This window comes from Cystoisospora suis (genome assembly GCF_002600585.1).
Source record: "Cystoisospora suis strain Wien I chromosome Unknown contig_900, whole genome shotgun sequence".
Taxonomy (NCBI): domain Eukaryota; phylum Apicomplexa; class Conoidasida; order Eucoccidiorida; family Sarcocystidae; genus Cystoisospora; species Cystoisospora suis.
Window position 1 is genome coordinate 32,821 of NW_027153701.1, and position 17,225 is coordinate 50,045.

Here is a 17,225-nt window from a genome sequence, read left to right on the forward strand (position 1 = left end):
TCCCGCCTCTTCTTCTTCTTCTTCGTCTTTCTCTCCCTCTACGGCTTGTCGTGTTATGCCAGCTTCTCTTCCTCACACCGCTGCGACATCACACATCTATAACATTTCAAGGGACCAAAGAAGAGATCGATTCCCCCTCGCCCCGGCTACATCTGCAAGTGATGACTACGGGGAGACCCAGGTTTCTTTATCTCACCATCTTGATACCTCTTCTTCGATAAGTTCATTATCTTTCCTCTCTCATTCTTCTTTTTCCCTTTCTTCCTCCTCTTCCTCATCCTCGTCGTCTTCGTCTGCAGCGCCTCCTTCATTGTTCTTCACGACGGCCTCTTCATTGGGAGGGGGACAGGGAGGAGCCGGGGGAATGGTGAGATGCACAACAGGATCAGAGAGAATCTTAAGAAGGAGAAGGAGATCAAGAACGAGACCAAGTCATAAAGATGCAGGACATCTACACAGAGAAACTAGTCTTGATTCTCGAGCAAGAGGAAGCGGAGGGGGGATAGGAGGAGGAGGAGGGATAAAGGCAGGTATGCCAGCGCTGATGAGACCCACCATACCTACACCTTCTTCTTCTGCTGCGATCAGTGGAACTATAGCAGGACACCATGCTGAAATAGAAAGAGATGAAAGAGAATGTTTTCTCCAAGGAAGAAACGTTTTTATGCCTCATCCTGACCATCTTCATCATCCCCTTGTTTCTTTACAGGGACATCATGCTGAGAATCCCTCCTCTGTCCCTCATGGCGATCAATCTTTCTCTCTTCCTTCACATTTGAATGGAGAAGAATCGACGGCTCTTCTTCAGAACGAGAGCGGCAGTGTCTCTTCCTATCAGCTCTATTATACCGTACAGGGTGAAGGAGATGTAGAGGGTAGAAGATATAAGGATGATACTGTTCCTGCGGTTGATGAGGAAGGCAAGACGGGAGGGCGTCGTTGCCATACCACTGGAGGCATGGAAGGTGGGGAAGACGGGGATCTAGAAGAACAAGGAGAAGGAAAGACTCTAGCAGATAAGCTTGCTAGTCATCCTTATCATCATCATTCTCATCAGCATCATTCTCATTCTCATAGTAACAACTATCATAATGCTCTAGGGTCAAGTTTGATCAGTCCTCATGAAGGAGATGAACCTCCTGATGTGGATGGGGGAATCTGCTTTGGTGTCTCTTCGACCCCTCGCCATCGAGAAGCTTATCAGGGAGTTCAAGCTGAAGAAAAGAGAGAGGGAGGAACTGTGGCTACGAAGACGATGAAGGAGAAGGAAGGAGAAGAAGGACAAGTTGTCTCTTTCCATGCAGATGAGGAACTTCTAGAACGAAGAAGCGGAAAGATAGAAGAGCACGGTGATTTGCAGACACGAGAGATACGAGGAGATCAAGGAGTTCAGCCTTCTCTTATCATTCTTCAGAGGGGTCAAAGCACCGGAATCAATGGAGAAGAGAATGATCTTTCTCGTGGAGGAAAAGAAAAGGAAGAAAGAAAAGCAGGAGAATTGGCTGAGAGAATGGTGACAACGATGGTGAATGGTAGTCAGGGTGGATATCGGAGTAGCACGCAGCGCCACGAACACTTCGATGAAAAGGAAGGAGAGAAGAAAGAAGGGGATGGAGAAAAAGAGGACATCGATGTTGGTGTCTTTGCATGCAAAGACAGTACTGATGATATCGATGACCAGCTCCTAGATGAAGTCGATGCTCTTCGTCAAACAGTGATTCCCCCCTTCTCCCCTTCTCGTAGGGTTGAAGAGACAGCAGACACTCCTTTGTCGATAGCTGTGAAAAATGGAGAAACACGAGGTCGAATAGTTCTTCCTACATCTGCGTTTTCTTCCTCGGCTATAGGAGAAGGAATCTCTGCGGCTGTGCTCACATTCACTTCACGCTTATCTCCTCGTCCAACAGCTATGATGCCGATCTCTCCTGAAGGAGAGATGATCTCTTCTTCGGCTACGTCTGTAGGGAAGGTCTTAAACAAGTCCCCTCAACACGAAGAGAAAGAAGGAAGTCTCGTTTTGAAGAAAAACCTTCAAGGAAAACACAGAGAGACCATTGTCGCACCATCTTCTTCTTCTCCTCCACCTCAGGCCTCTCCTTCTCCCTGGTGGTGGCCGGCCGCTGCGGCTGCAGCCGCCGCCGTCTTTACTCAGCAGCTCTCTAACAAGCCTCCCCATACAGGCCCTAGCACAAGTCTACCTACAAGTGGCGGGAGTCTTGTGTCGGATACAGATCTCAAAGAGATCGCAGAAGGAAAAGAAAGAGAAGGAGAGGAGGAGGAGAAGACATTTGATGGAAAGGACAAGAAAGAAGGCTGGGATCAGCATCCAGCCCTTGCAGACCCCCGATCATCTCCTCCGCAGCCCTTCACTGTGACTACGCCATCGCCTTCCTCATCACCTTGTGCTTCTTCTACATCTTCTACGGATCAAAGGCAAAGTTTGATACAAGCCCCTGTTGCATCGTCATCCAGTGTCCCTTCCTCTTCTTCGCTCTCACTTGTAGAAGTTGATAAGTTAAAGACTTCTTCTACTTCTACCTCTTCTATACAAGATTACTTTTCGTCCATGCTTGAGAGTCCGACAACTGCCATTGCGGGAAAAGGGAGAACGGTGGACAAGGCTCCTGCTCGGCATGATCCAGGTGAAGGAGAGACAGAGAGAGGGTCTTCAGGCAAGGAGAGAGACGAAGATGAGAAGATTCAAGGTGACCATGGGGAGGAAAGGTCTTTTTCTTCTTCTTTTTCTCGTTGTGAGTCTCGTGATGTAGGTGAAGACACGTCAAATACATCAGAGAAGCGGACCTCTCCTTCTGCAGCCACCGCGATCAATAAGGGTGTAGGAGATACTAGAGAAAGAATAAGAGAGGGCGAGTTGGAAGAGAAGAAGAAGGACAAGATTGAAGAAGAAGAAGACGGGGAAGAGAAACGAGAGAGATCGAATGAGGAGGGAGAAGAAAAGGATAGACAAAGGAAAGACCAGCCCGCGATCGAATCAGGAATGTCATCTGGTCGTCTTCCCGCGGGTTTATCTCATTCTTACTTTCAAGACCTTCTGAGGAATACAGGACGCCAGGCACCACGACGAGGTGTGGTAGCAGAAGAAGAGACTAGGGAGAGGAAGGAGAATGAAGATGAAGAGAAGAATAAGAATAAGGAACCAGGAGGGGGAGAACAAGAAGAGGAAGACAAAGAAGAAAACAAGAAGAAGGAGACAGCTGGAGTGATACGAGATCAGGGTGGTGATGGTGGCGAGAAGAAAGATAGTGCGGCAGGGGGGACAGATCAGTCGTCATCTCTTGTTTCTTCAAGCAGTGGAAGTAATCTCTTCTGGCCCCCCTCCTTTCTCTCGAAGTTATCGCTACGTTCCACAGCTCCGAACAAAGAAGCTGCTGGAGAGCAACAGGAAGCTTCGATTTCTTCTTCTACTTCCTCTGCCTCAGAGACTTTAGATGCCATAGCAGGGGGAAGTGAAGACGATAAGAAGAAGAAGGAGATGGTCGTATGTGACGAAGAGAACAAGAGAAGAACTGAAGAGGAAGAGATTAACAGAGAGAACTTTCAAGCATTGTCTGATGCGAGTAAGAAGATCAATCATACAGCTTCACATTTGGATGAAGGCTCGGAAAGTGATAACGGGACCCATGAGGACAGTCGAGAGTCGAGTGAAACGACAGCGTATGATTCAGGTGTACGTACAGGAGAGGTGGTGATAGGAGAGAAATTAAAAGCTCCTGAGAGAAAGTCGTGTGGAAGAGGAGAAGAAGTCTTAGTAGTGGGAGAAGGAGAGAGTCGATCCTCTTATGATCCAGCGCCACCACCCCCACCTTTATCATCATCGGGTGAGACCAATCTTTCTTTTTCTTCTTTTCTATCTTCATCGACGGTGAATTCTCTTTCTCTAGGAGAGAAAAATTCTGATGTCATGCTATCAGGCAACAGTCATCCAGCTAGCCATCGTAATAATAGTAGTAGTACTAGTAGTATAACAAGTTCCACCCCTGAGGGAGGGGGGGGAGGTGTATGTACACCTCAAGAAGGCATGATGATGATGGTGTGTCTTCCTTCCTCAGCAGAATATCGAATGTTAGAAGTCCCTATTCCAGCTCAAGAAACCTCTGAGGCGAAGCTCTCTCAGATGTCTCAGTCTATGTTTTCAACGAAGTCTCACTCGTATTTCCAAGAAAGAAAAGAAGGTAGCGATGACCTGCATGTCTATTACTATCCTCGTCCTCATGATCCTCATCTCCGTCCTTATAGTGATGATTCTTCTACTTCTTGTGTATCTTCTTCTTCGCCTTTTCCTTTCTCTCCTCTTCTCTATCATGATAACAAGACTCTCTCCTCTCATGAAACGCCCCGTACATACACCGCTGAATCTCCGACTGATCTCTCTCGAAGAAAACTATTCTCTTCTTCTTCTTCAACACCTTCTCTCCCTTCGATCTTCTTCTCGTCTTCTTCGTCTATCTCTCCTTCTCTGCTTCCTTCTCAGAAAAGTTCTTCTCCCTCTAAGTGCCAGACTTCCTCTTCTTCTTCTACCAATGTCATGACATCTTGTCCACCATCAACGTCATTTGTCTGTCTCGATAGAGAAACCCTTCCCCCCCAAGATCATGTGATCTCTCCTTCGAGGAACGTTCCTTCTAAAGGAGATGCAGAACGGATTTCTTCTTCTTCTCCTCCTCCTCCTCCTTTTCCTACAGACAACTCCGTCACCTTCGTCTCTCAAGGAACAAGAAAAGAGGTAGTAGATGAGCCACTGCTGTATTATCACGACATTCATGCTATGACACCGTATATCAAGAAAGATTCAACTGAAATGAGTTATCGGCATATACATGAAGGAGAAGGAATTGGCGAAAAGACGAGGAGAGAGAGATCTTCTTCCTTCTCAGCAACACCAGTCAAGTTCACCCAAACAGAAGAAGAGTCGCCTTTCTCCACTGTAGCCGAAGAAACCCCGTCTCAGAGAAGAGTCGCTTCGATACCTCAGCCGACGAACCAAGAATCTTCTCAGGACCCTCATTCTCAGGGAGAGATGACAGATCTTCTGTCTTCTGCCTCGTTTTCATCGCACCATCTTTTTAAGAAGGAGAAGACGGAAGATAGGACCTCGACCCAGGGATCTCCTCCATCAGCAGTCGCGACGGGAGGCTTTTTCTCTTTCTTCAGAGGGCGAAAGGAAGAGACGAAAACTCCCGTAGGAGCGAATTCTCCATTGCAAGGAGATGAAGAGGGACAGGAAGAGAAAGAGAAGAAGAACAGAGGGGGAGAGGAGCAGAAGAAGAGCTCTCAAAGTATAGGAGAAGGAGAAGAACAACAAGGGGGAGGAGGAGAAGAAGGTGAAGCTGTAGCGTTTATCCTGCGTCCGACTCGAGGGAGTGATGAGACCCAGAAGCATAGAGAAAGTCATTTTCCTAAGTATCAAGATCTTAGGACGGGTCCTTCTTGTACATCGGAGGAGGAGAATGCGGCGTCCTCCCCTGACTATAGGAGACAGAGATTAATCTTACCTCTCATAGAAAAGAAACAGAGAAGTAGTCGGAAAGAGAAGACCGAATCGAAGAAAGACATGAAGGAAGAGAAGCGTAACACGCCAAGCTTACAGAAAGGTGGAGAAGGTGAAGGAGGAGATCTAGGGGAGAAGATGAAAAAGAAGAAGAAGAATTGTCAGCCGCCGCCTCGTCAGAATGCCTTCGCGTCGCTCGATGAATCTTCTCTTTCTCCTCGTCATTCTCTTGTTCTTCTCCCTCCTTCGTCTCTTCAGCACTCCGCGCAGCTACTACAACACGAGCACCAAGAAGAGCGAGAATCCTCTCGGAGATTGAGAGAAGAGGAAGAGAAGAAGAAATTCAGGTCACCTCAGAAAGGAGTGTATGTGTCTCATGAGAATGGTGAGGCTTGGACTCCGCGGAGCGCTATCATCATGAGAGAAAGAAGAGAGAGAGATTTTTCTTCATCTTCTCCCTGTTCCCCCCCTCGACAAAATGCCATTCAGTTTGTGCCCCTACCTATTCTAGAGCAGCAGAAAAGACAATCTCTTGAATCGTCTTCCTCTTCCTCTCCTTCCCGTTGTTACGCTAGTCCGTCAAATGCTCGTCGTACTACGCCTCTTCCTCCTGCTCCTCAAGCTCCTCCGACATCTCTCTTCTCTTCTTTATCTTCCGTGTCTACGAATGAATCTCCACATCATCCTTATCATCCTCCTTCTCAGCTCCATTCCTCGCTATATAGAACTTCTAGTGATCATACACCTCTTGCCTTTTCATCTCTTTCTCATCCACCTTCTCTGCTTCCAGAAGAAGAGCCTTCTTCTTCTTCTCACAATCTTCCTAATACCCATCAGCAGTATCCTTATCTTCATTCTTCGTCTTCGCCTTCATCTTGTTTTCTTCAACGTCATATATCTTCGTCGACAGATCCTATTCAACCTTCAGTATCTACTTCGCCTCCCCAGATCATCTATATCAATCGGAAAGATCAGCTTTCTCCTCAGATGATGATCCCGGCTCATGAGTCTCCCCCCCCTCTCGGCAGTACATACACTCCAAAAAGTCATCAGGCGTATACTCTTCCTGCCAATCATCGTCTTGTCTTTCCTAGCGACAGCACGTCATATACAAACACCCTCACCGTCAATTCGCCTTCTCCTCCTCTTCCTCCTCATGGAGAGAGATCTTCTTCTAGTTCTCTCATTCAAGGCATAGGTATGACAGATGCTTATTACCATCACCCTTCTCCTTCTCATCCCCCTCTTTCATACACTCAGAATGATCACAGCGTCTCACAGCCCCTACACCCTTCTTCTTCTTCTTCTACTAGTAGGCAAGTTTTCTGTAGAGCGGGAGGAGGAGGAGGCGTGTTTCCTCAGGACTTCTACGTCCAGCAGCAGCGAGCATCTGTCTACTTCACAGGCACTCCTTCCCCTCCAAGTGGGATAGGATCTTCGCCTTCTTTTCAAAGAACAGTCAAGAGAAATGCAGAAAGAAAAGGGAAGTCTTCGACATCTTCATCCTCCTCCTCTCTCAAATAGAAGTGACCGGCTCTTCAGCTTGTTTCTCTTGTGTTGTAAGACGATAGCCGGCTTGAGGGGATGAGAGAAATGAAGGAGAGGAACGAGGTAGAGAGATAGAGAAGCAGACGGAGAGAGAGAGAAGAGAGAAGAGCCAGGTGTATGTACTGTGTGCAACAACTGTTTTTTTATATGGGGCGATGCCATGACATGCATTTGTTAACATCGATTCGATCACAATCGATTCGAAGAACAAAGACTTCTTTTCTGAGATGTCTATCTATCTGTATGAGGAAGGAATTCTTCTTTTGGAGTTTGTTCGTTCTTTCTTTTACTTTTTGGCGACCGTCTTTTTTTCTAATCTTCATCGTCTTTTGGTATACTTCTGTTTTGATGCTTTGCCTTCCTTTCCAAAAGCTTGAAGGTGATTCATGCGATCGAAGAAGAATCGTCGTCGATGTGCTCTCAGGGCAAAAGTGTTTTCTCAATCCATTTCAGGAGATTCTGTTATATATGGATAGTCTCTCGGAGGAAACAGGATGTCTACATGGCTATAAATGTATAGGTGTATGCATGTCTAAATGTAGATCTGGATGTCTATACATATCCATCCATGCAGATATATGTACACATATGTATACATATATGTCTGTAGATGTAGAGATGTCTATACATGTATATATGTATGTGGAGGGAGCTTGTCAAGACAAAGCATGTGTGCTTGTTTGTGGAGATGAATGCCCGTGTTTGGGTGATGGCTGTCCGATGGTCGGAGAAAGATGTCTCTTCATTTTGTGAAGATGATGGCTTTCTGATGTGTTTTGTATGCATGCATGCATGCGTGCTGTCCGTTCCTTCTTTCTCTCTCCGTTACTGTGGAGGACGGGAGATTGAAGAGTTTTCCGTCTGTTTGTCTACTAGAAGAGATAGGCAACTGAGGATTGAAGAATTTCTGTCTTGTTTGTTTACTGAAAGAGACGGAGACAGCTAGAGAGATGGACAGACAGAGAGACAGACAGAGAGATGTCTACTTTCTCTCAGAATTCCACATAGGGAGTTTCTTTTACATCTTTTCAATAAGTTTCATGGAGAAGATAGCCCTCGTTCGCTTGGGCAAAACACAGTACACACGATCGATGATCTCGCGAAGTCACGAGAAATGCGTACAGACATATGCGTCCATGTATATGCATGTAGACGTAGGCATCTAGATTAGTCTACAAATTAGGTCAGCGAGACCGCAGAAGATGCTGCTTATTATCCAAGACAGCCTCCAACTAGAGATTCAGATTTGCAGATGGACTTGTTTTCTACACTTGTTTCAAGAGAAAAGCATCTTCAAGCCGACAGGAATACAAAGAGTTACGAGGGGAGGGGACGAGGGAGAAAGAAGGGCTAGTAGATGTAAAGAAGGCCTTCACGCGTCAAAGCGGGGCGGACTCCAGGGCAGAATCTTTCAACAAAAGTATTTGATTCTCATAAGAGCAAACGAAGCTAACTGGAGAGACATCTCCCGCCTCCCTAATTCTCTGCTAGGGTACGGAACAGGAACTTGCTCTAAAACAGAGATCTCTTCTCTTGAGTTATCTATAGGTATACACACAAGTATGCGAATACATGTACACTTGAATTGCCTGCACCACCTGAGACGTGCGTACATCCGAGGTGTCTGTACACTTGAGGTGCGCGTACAGCTGAGGTGTATGTACAGCTGGGGCTCATGTGCGCCCGAAGACCCGAGCTGCGTGTATTTCTGAGGTGTACGTACATCTGGGGTATACTTGGACTGTGAGTGTACCGCTACGGTGTATGAACAGTTAAGGTTCTACAGACTTGATGTGTGCGTACATCTGAGGTGTATCCACACAAGACTCGCTGTGTTTCTTTTGTTTGAGAAATGAATCCTTTTGTTGCTTTCATTGCAAATGCCCGCAAGACGATGAGTTTTCTTTTTTCCACGTCAGCATCACTGAGTACCCTTCTGTCCGCTAGTCATTCAGGTTCTCAATGATGAGCGGAGAAAGAATCTTCGCATCACACCATTCACGAAAGTATCTTGGAGTGATGTACGAGACAAGCCGTGCTTTGGTTGCCTTATCGCAACTAGCGTTTGCAGGGTTGTTTTCAAGAACTACTTTCCATCTTCTCACCTTCACCACCTTCTTTTGTGACCGTCCTCTGTTCATACCAGGGTCAACGCGTCAAGAGAGAAGAAACTTGGAGATGTTCAGGCAGACAAACCCCCCCTTTCGCTACCACTCCTGTGGTGTTGACGTCTTGATAAGGGGTACTCTGCGAGGAGTCGAGTGTCTCTGTAGTTCAATGCCTCAGTCAATAATACTATGGATGCATTATGTTTAGAACACACCACGCCGGCAGCTCCTTTCTTTCCATCTTCTTCACGGCTCCCATGCACACATCAGTCTTAAAATAACGCGCTACGCTTCGGAGGAGACCAAATGATTCCTCATCTGAGTTCTATGATCACGAAAACGAACTGATGCGGAACGTTCTGTCGTCTGGATATGACCATTCTGCTTGTGTTTTTCTCCCTTCTCTCGACCCATTCCATTCCCACACATGGGTATTTTTGCGCATGCAATCTGGAGTGGAGAGACGTACCACAAGCTGAAGCTTTGATCTTCTACCCTTGTGTGCCATCCATTACTTGCTTTCTGATATCCGTCTTCAGAAAAGCGATGCGAGACCTTCGCATGCACGGAAAGCGCATGCAATTCTCCCGCATGCATTAAACCAACATCTTCTCACATGCACATGACGATTTCTTCGCTCGTCAATTCTCCATTTTCTCCTTGGTCTCACAACACACCTGCCTTGCTTGCCTTCCTTTTTTCCCCTCTTCATCTCTTTTCCTACGAAGTCTTCTTCTTTCTCCTGCTGTCTAAGAGACCCATGTCTTTTCTTCTTGTTCTCCAAGGAAGAAACAAGGGTAACGCTCTCGATCCCATCTTGTCTCTCTCTACGATGCTTCCTCACCTTTATGTTTTTCATCTTGCAAGATGAACTCTTCTCCTGTCTCTTCTTCTTCCTCTACATCCTCTTCTTCTTCTCATTCAGCTGTCTCCCCTCCCCCTTCGTCTTCTCCTTCTCTTTCTCTTCCGCCTCAACTTCGATGCTGGGAGGAGAATGAAGCGATGAATCGATTGCGCTTTGAAGCTGAATGTGAGTTCGTCCAGGCATTAGCTAATCCGCAGTATCTCCGATACTTACAGAAGGAAGGCTACTTCTCCGATGAGAGATTTCTCTGCTATCTCAATTACCTTAACTACTGGCGTCGGCCTCCCTATCTTCAACATCTCCTCTTCCCTGTATGTCTAAGCATCCTGGAGCTCTTACAGAAAGAAGAAATAAGAGATCGACTTGCTGATGAGGATGTAATTAGTATCCTCGACCAAAATCTGAGACTGCACTGGCTCTACTTCTCCAGCGATACCTCTAAAACTTCTTAAGGAAGGTTCAGGTGTATAGGCAAGCATAGAACCGTATCATGAAAGACATGCAAGAATGAAGAAGAAGAAGAAGTCTTGGGAGAAATGAAAGCGAGCGAGTGGAACGTACCGTAGTAGCTAAGAGGAAAGACATGACGCGAGGAGGTAGTTAACACACAAGAGAGGACAAGAAGAGAGAAGGACAGGGAGATGAGGGGAGGCGAGGCCTTAGAGAAAGATGAACGGGCAAGACCACGTTGTGAGATAAGGGTAGATTGCTTAGGCCTGCTTGACCCGGGAAGGAGAGAGAAGAAGCTCTGGAAAGATATGATAAGTTTCTTGGAAGGGAGAGAATAGAGAGGAACAATTCGTCATGAAGTCGATAAAAGCGATGATGGTAACGTGAAATGTCTTGAAGATGAATGAGAAGAGGAAAGAGGAGAAAAGAGTCAGAGGCTTAGGAAACTCCGAGGACTTCATACAGCGAGATTTCTGTCTATTCCTCTGTGGATCACGCTCGTGGTAGGGGGAGAGAGAAGATACGCAGACGGAGATCTTCTAAGAGACATTCTGGATAAAAAGACTATTAGCGACGAACACCATGGCACCCCCTCACTCTTCATTCTCACGCCTTTCCGGTTGGAGATCTCCTTCTCCTTCTTTTCTTCTCTCTTCTCTTCTTCGTTCTTTTCACTGGCATTCTTTTCCTTATGAAAGAAGTCATATCTCTCTCAAGCACCAGACTCTTCTTTCATGGCGCTTCCCCTCACGACGGTCTCTTGACCCTCTCCTTCTTTCTTCTTCATCTTCTCCCATCTCACCCGATGCGTCCCCAGAAGCGTCTTTGTATTTCTCCTTGTCATCCTTCTTTTTCTCCCTTTCTCCCTGCTCTTTATCTTCTTCTCCTTCTCTCATCTTCCTTTCCTCTTCACCTCCTTTTTCCGTCTGTCCCTCTTCTTTCTTGAACCGACGTTCGCTCGCTCTTTCTTGTTCTTCTTCTGCCCCTTTGTCGCCGAAGAAAAGAGGAAGAAGAGGAGAATGTGGAGATGCCCTTCCTTCACCTAGAGACAACACTCTTCTTACCAAAACAAGGCTGAGATTGCGAATAGAGTCAGGCAGCTATCATGATAGTCCATTCTCTTCTGCTTCTCCCTCTCTGTACATCAGAGAGATGTCTCGTTGTTCGTCTTCTTCCCTCTTCATGTCCTCTCTTGTGAGCCCCTTCACGGGCGAAAAGAAAAGAAGAGAGTGGCTTTCTAACGACCTTCTCTGTAGCGGAGGAAGAGAAGGAGTACGAGGGGGAGAAGAAGGAAGAAGAGACAACAGAGAAGAGAGTCTGAGACGGCGAATAGGGGTCGAGAGTGGAGAAGGAGAGGTGACGAGGGAGAAAAGAGGAAAGAGAAAGAGGGAGGGGGAGAAGTTTGTGACGAACGAAAGAGACAATGGAGGTCAGGAGAGAAGAGATGAAAGTAAGAAGGTTCGTGATGAGAATAAAAGAGGAAAAAAGAAGAAAGAGGAGAATGTTTTGGGGGAGAATAAGAGAGAAAGGAAGAAAGAGAAGGCGCTTATGTTTGATTTGCCACGTCCTTATACAAGACGAGAGAAGCTCGCTCTGAAGGCTACAATGAAAGAGATTCTCTCTCCCCCTCGTGAGCCTCCTCCTTCGCTTTTTTCTTCTCCGTCTTCTTCTTGGTCTGATCGAATAGGAGAGAAGAAGGACAAGAAAAATCAAGTCGATGATGGAGTAGATGAGATAGAACAGAATCTTCTGAAGTCTTTCCATGACTATCTCTCTCAGTTCACCCTCACCACATCATCTAGGCATGAGGAGCAGCATCAAAGCATGTTCCCAACTCAGGTGTCTATACACCCGAATTCTTCAGGTAAGAAATCTCATTCTCATAGTCGAGATGATCTTCTCATTTCTTCCTCTCTCTCATCTAATCATTCATCTTCATCTGTCTCCTCCTCTCCATCCTCTCCGTGCTCTCTCATAAATCAATCACCTTCTTCTTCTTCTTCTTTTCTTTTTCTGAATTCTCTTCATGATCGTCCACCTCTTTCACCCCCCTGTGAAGGTCTGCATTCTCTTTCTGCTTTATCGCGACATCTAGACTTTCTTCATAGCCATTCCTCGACCCTACGTCGATGTTCTTTTGCTTTTCTATCTAGCTCGATTGAGACACATCCTCTTGTTCATCTTACAGCTCTTTCCTTAAGGAAAAACCTAATATTTCTTTCTCCATCTCTTCTCCTTAAGTCGATGGAGATTCTTCTATCTCTTACCGAGCCTCGGCTAGATGAAGGCTTACCTTCTCATCTCCGTCAGTCTCACAGCAGCACCCTGTCTACAACTTCTTCACTAATCTCTCTCCAGAAGGAGTCTCTTTCTCTTCTTTCTTCTTACAGTTCTAGTCGACGTGTATGGCCTTTACTTCAAGATTTAGCAAGAAGATTTCTTTCCTTCTTTCTTGATGACATACACCACTTACATCCTTTCGCTTCACTTCTCTTTCGGCTGTCTATACACCCGGCGCTAAGAAACAAGTTAAGGGCCTCATCACCCTTTTCTTCTCTCTCACATATGAGAAGGTGTTTCCCTGAAGAACTTTTTCTTTCCTTTCTCGAAACAAGAGGAATCTATCAACCTTCCTCTGAAGGGACCTTAATCACTCTCCTTCATTGCTTAGTCTCGATAGCAGGGGCACATGAGAGGCGGGGAGGCGTTGATAAGAGAGAATGCGGACAAGAGAGAGAGACGAATGTGATTGACCCATCATATCGGATTGAAGATATCCTCATTAAGATAGAAAGAGGCGACAGGTTTCTGATTGAAGAAGGGGGTGTAGATACAGCTCTCATCACACAGGTCGTTAAGAAGTATCTCTTTCCTGACTGGATCTATACGGTTCATCCTCATACGATGGCGGTTCTTCTTCTTCAGTTGTGTGAACTCAATTGCTTAGATGAGTCGATGTTTTTGTCAATACTTGATGCTCTTCTAGTGTCTATACACTTCATTACAGATCGTCTTGTTCTACCTCTTCTTCATGTTCTGTTAGTCTGTAGAAAGTACTTTGATCTACGCATAGCAGGAGGGTCGGAAAGCCATCTTTTTGTCGATGACTCTAGCTCTCTTACTCCTCACCCCGTCACGCCTTCTCTTTCGTCTCATTCTTCCTTTTCTTTCTCTTCTCATCCGTGCAAGAAATCTCTCCCTTCAAGTAACTCTTCTTCTTCTTTAGTCGCGTCTCGCCAATCTTTTGACGCAGGAGTAGAACAAGAGATTTCTTCTTCTTCTTCTACTTCACCGTGGAAGGAAAACCCGAGAAGTCTCTCTTCTGAACGTATGGAAGATCTCGACCTATCTCATAGCCCCATCTCTCGTCTTCTTCCTCCTCCTACACTGCTAAATCTTGCAACCTCCTCCTCGTCTTCTTCTTCTTTGGCTTCCTCTTCTTTATCGTCTTCGCCTGTCTCGTCTCCTTTCCTCTATGATGGTTTTTCTCCGTCATTTGACACTTCTCCCTTCATTCATCCTTTGTACACAGAACGAGGAAAACGTCTCTTACAGGCATTACGTCTAAGAGTCCAGTCTCGCATGGGTTCGATTCCTTTCTCTTTATGTGTAGCTGAGGTCGGAGCGTTATTCTCCGTATATAAGCCGAGTGAGGGACTCAAGAGAGATTTTCTTAACCAGTGTTTAGCTTTAGATCAACCTTTTTCTCCAAAGCTTCTTTCTTCTCCTTCTCTTTTAGTCACAGCCTTCAAGATCTGCGCGCGCCTGAATGTGAGCCATGGATCGCAGATTCGTTTTGCTCTAGGGACTGGGCTGTATAGACACCTCAGTGAGATGAATCTCCATCAGTTCCTACAGCTTGTTGGTGGGGGAGGTGGAGGTGTAGGTACACTTGAAACTCTGAAAGCAGTTATATGTGCCCACTCCAAATCGAGGATAGCCTTGATGGAGACGTATCAGAGACTCTCTTTACAGTTGGCTGAGGTGGTAATGAAATACTACGAACTCGAGCGAAGACGTAGAGAGGCTTTTCTTCTCGATGTTTCTCGGCATCGAAAAAAGATGAAAGAGGAGGTTGAAGGTCGTGCATCCTATCCGCTTCTTGCAGAGGGGGGGGGCAAAGGAGAGAGAGAAGAAAGATCTTATGGAGAGAACACTTTTTCTTCTCTCGTCTCTAATAGAAGTCTTTATGTATCCAATCAGGTTGATGAGTCTGCGAAGGGTCGCTCTTTGTATGTTGGAGAAGAAGATGAAGGATCTCCGAAGAAAGATAGGAGAGGTTTTCTTCTATCAGATGCTTCTCTTTCTTCATCTTTACTTCCTAGCTCTTCTTCACTTTCTGTCTTTCGTCCTTCTTCTTCTTCATCGTCTGTAGTAGCAGTTCTCACATCTGCACTTACCTCTCTTATACGAAGCTGGATGGCTCTAGGTCTAGGCAAGAAAAGAAATGAAACCTCTCTACCTCTCGTTCTTCTTCTCGCTTCATTCAGTCTCTCTCCTTCTTCTTCTTCTTCTCCCCTGTATCCTTCTCTCTCTTCTTCTCCTCTTCTTTCTTCTCGTCGTCTTCAACCTCTCCTTTCTCTTCCCTCTTTATTCAATGCGCTGTCTTTATCTCAACTACTTTTACTAGTTAACGCTTATCGTAGGATGGGAATCCTTATGCCTCCACGGCTAGCCAAGTCCTTATTGCATCGATTGAATCGAAGTGGGGGTATCATCGATGCTCAAGGCGCTGCTGATATTCTCTATACTCTTAGTGTACAGCAACTTCTTTCTCTCCCCTTCTCTTCTACTTCTTCTCCTTGTGCTAAGTCAAGTTTATCTCCATACATTCCCAGTGGCCCTTCTCAGGATGAGACCCTGGGTCTAATTAAAGAGGAAGAGAAGACTATTCTTCTACCGTTCAACGCAGGGGCGGGAGAAGAAGAAGAGCAAGAGGAGAAGCCTGAAAATGATTTTCCTACTCACTCCTTCAAGGGGGGAGGTGGGGTGTATAGGCAGCTCTTTGATAGTGTATGTACAGCTCTATGGGAAGAGAATTATACTCTTCTTGACTCTTCATCTTCTTCTCCTACAGCAGAGAATCTTATTTATATCTTCTGGAGTCTTGTCGCTTCAGAGCGATGGCAATGGGTTGAACGTCTTTCTCTTCCTATTGTCGAATACTGGTAAGTCTTTCTTTCTTTCTTTCATTCCTTCTTTCTTCACTTTTTCTTTTGAGAAGATCAAGACTCTTTATGTTTCTCTTCTGAGAGTATCGGATCTCTTCTCGGGCGGTGTTGCTTTGCTTTCTTTCCGTTACCGGCAGAGAAGAAGAAAGAAAGACAGAGAGAGAGAGGTCAAGGAAGAAGAAGTCTTAAGGGCCTTTCTGCACGTGGGATGTCACCTCGTTTTCAGTTACACTTTCTCATGGGTGTATATATGTATACGTATATATGTATGAAGGTGTACATCCGCTTATGTAGCAATCTAGTCTGAATAGATTTTACACATATGCTGCGTCTTCTTCTCCTTCTTGCTCTTTGAATATCTAAGTATTCCCCGTATTCCTTCGCTTTAAGCCTCTTTTCCTCTCGGCGACTCTTGTCTTCTCTCCGTCTTTCTGTTGGCTTTCTATTCTCTTCTCCTTATCTCTCTCTTTCTCCTACCTCCCCCTCTATATGTGTATCTCTCTGTCTCTTTATGCTGTTGTGTCTCTTCTTTTTCTTCTCTTCTTTCTCTCTCAGTACTACCCACTTCCATGAAGGTTTACATACAAACCCGAAGGCGCAGAGACTCTTTTACCAAGCTCTTTGCCACATGCGGTGCTCTATAGAAACGGCTTCTTCTATTTCGCCTTCTTCTCGAACAAGGAAGATTCCACCTGGATCACCTTCTCTTCATGACCTAACGCATGCGTGCTATCAGATGTGTCTTAAGGCCAAGGTCACTAGTCTCCCTACACAGGCCGATCCGACCCTTCCGTCTAAGAATCCATCGTCTATGAGAATCGATCTGTCTCTCTCTTCTCGTCAATCTTCTTCTGTCTTTTCTTCCTTTCAAGAGGTGGAAGATAATGAACAAGAAGACGAAGAAGAAGAGAAAGAAGAAGATTTCGTCGAGGAGATACCTCAGGCCCAGACTACTTCACTTCGTTGGTCTCCTCGTCTCAATGAAGCTTCTTCTCCAGGTCGAAAAGCAATCGAGAAGAAAGAAGAAGAAGTCCAAGAGAGGAAAAGGCACGGAACGAGAGATATGGAAGAGATTCTCTCACCTTCCTTTACAACATATAAGAGAACTACGTGGTGGCTTGAGAAGAAGAGAGAAGACTATCAGGAGGAGGAAAATCTCTGCCACAAATTCAAGATGGTCCACATGCAACTCAACACAGAGAAAGGCATTCTCAACGCCCTCATGCAAAACACACTTCTCAGTCACCTACAGTTAAGTACGTCCTTACACCTCCTCTCTTCTTCTTCTTCTTCTTCTTCTTCTTCTTCTCCTTCTTCTCTTTAGAAACACACATCACATAAGAGACCGGATCTATCTATCTATCTATCTATCTATCTATATTTTCGTTGATCTAGTCTCTTTAGTCTATCTATCTGTCAATCTATCAATCTATCTATCTCTAGAGGTGTATTCATTCATACAGTTTGGATTTTTCTCTCCTTTGTCTGAAGCGATTAGACGTCTGAGAGCGCGATGCAGAGCGTGTCCTCTCTGTGTTTGATCTACTCCTACTTTAGGGGTATCACTTTTCTTC

General features: G+C 45.6%; 2 protein-coding genes across 2 annotated transcripts in view; both read left to right on the forward strand.

Annotated features, from left to right (window-relative positions):
* CSUI_002159 (uncharacterized protein) overlaps window positions 1-7,033 on the forward strand; it is a gene marked incomplete at its 3' end in the record, with an annotated part of 22,802 nt that extends 15,769 nt beyond the window's left edge. Inside the window, exon 17 of the mRNA XM_068062361.1 lies at window positions 63-7,033. Within this exon, the coding sequence (XP_067925664.1) occupies window positions 63-7,033 (6,971 nt within the window). The remainder of the gene's footprint in view (window positions 1-62) is intronic.
* A 2,859-nt stretch (window positions 7,034-9,892) lies between these two features.
* Window positions 9,893-16,975, forward strand: CSUI_002160 (uncharacterized protein; the record flags this gene model as incomplete). Its single annotated transcript, XM_068062362.1, has 2 exons — window positions 9,893-15,648; window positions 16,207-16,975. Exons 1-2 carry the CDS (start codon window positions 11,063-11,065, stop codon window positions 16,973-16,975), a joined length of 5,355 nt encoding a protein of 1,784 aa, XP_067925665.1. The 5' UTR covers window positions 9,893-11,062.
* Window positions 16,976-17,225: the final 250 nt, after the last annotated feature.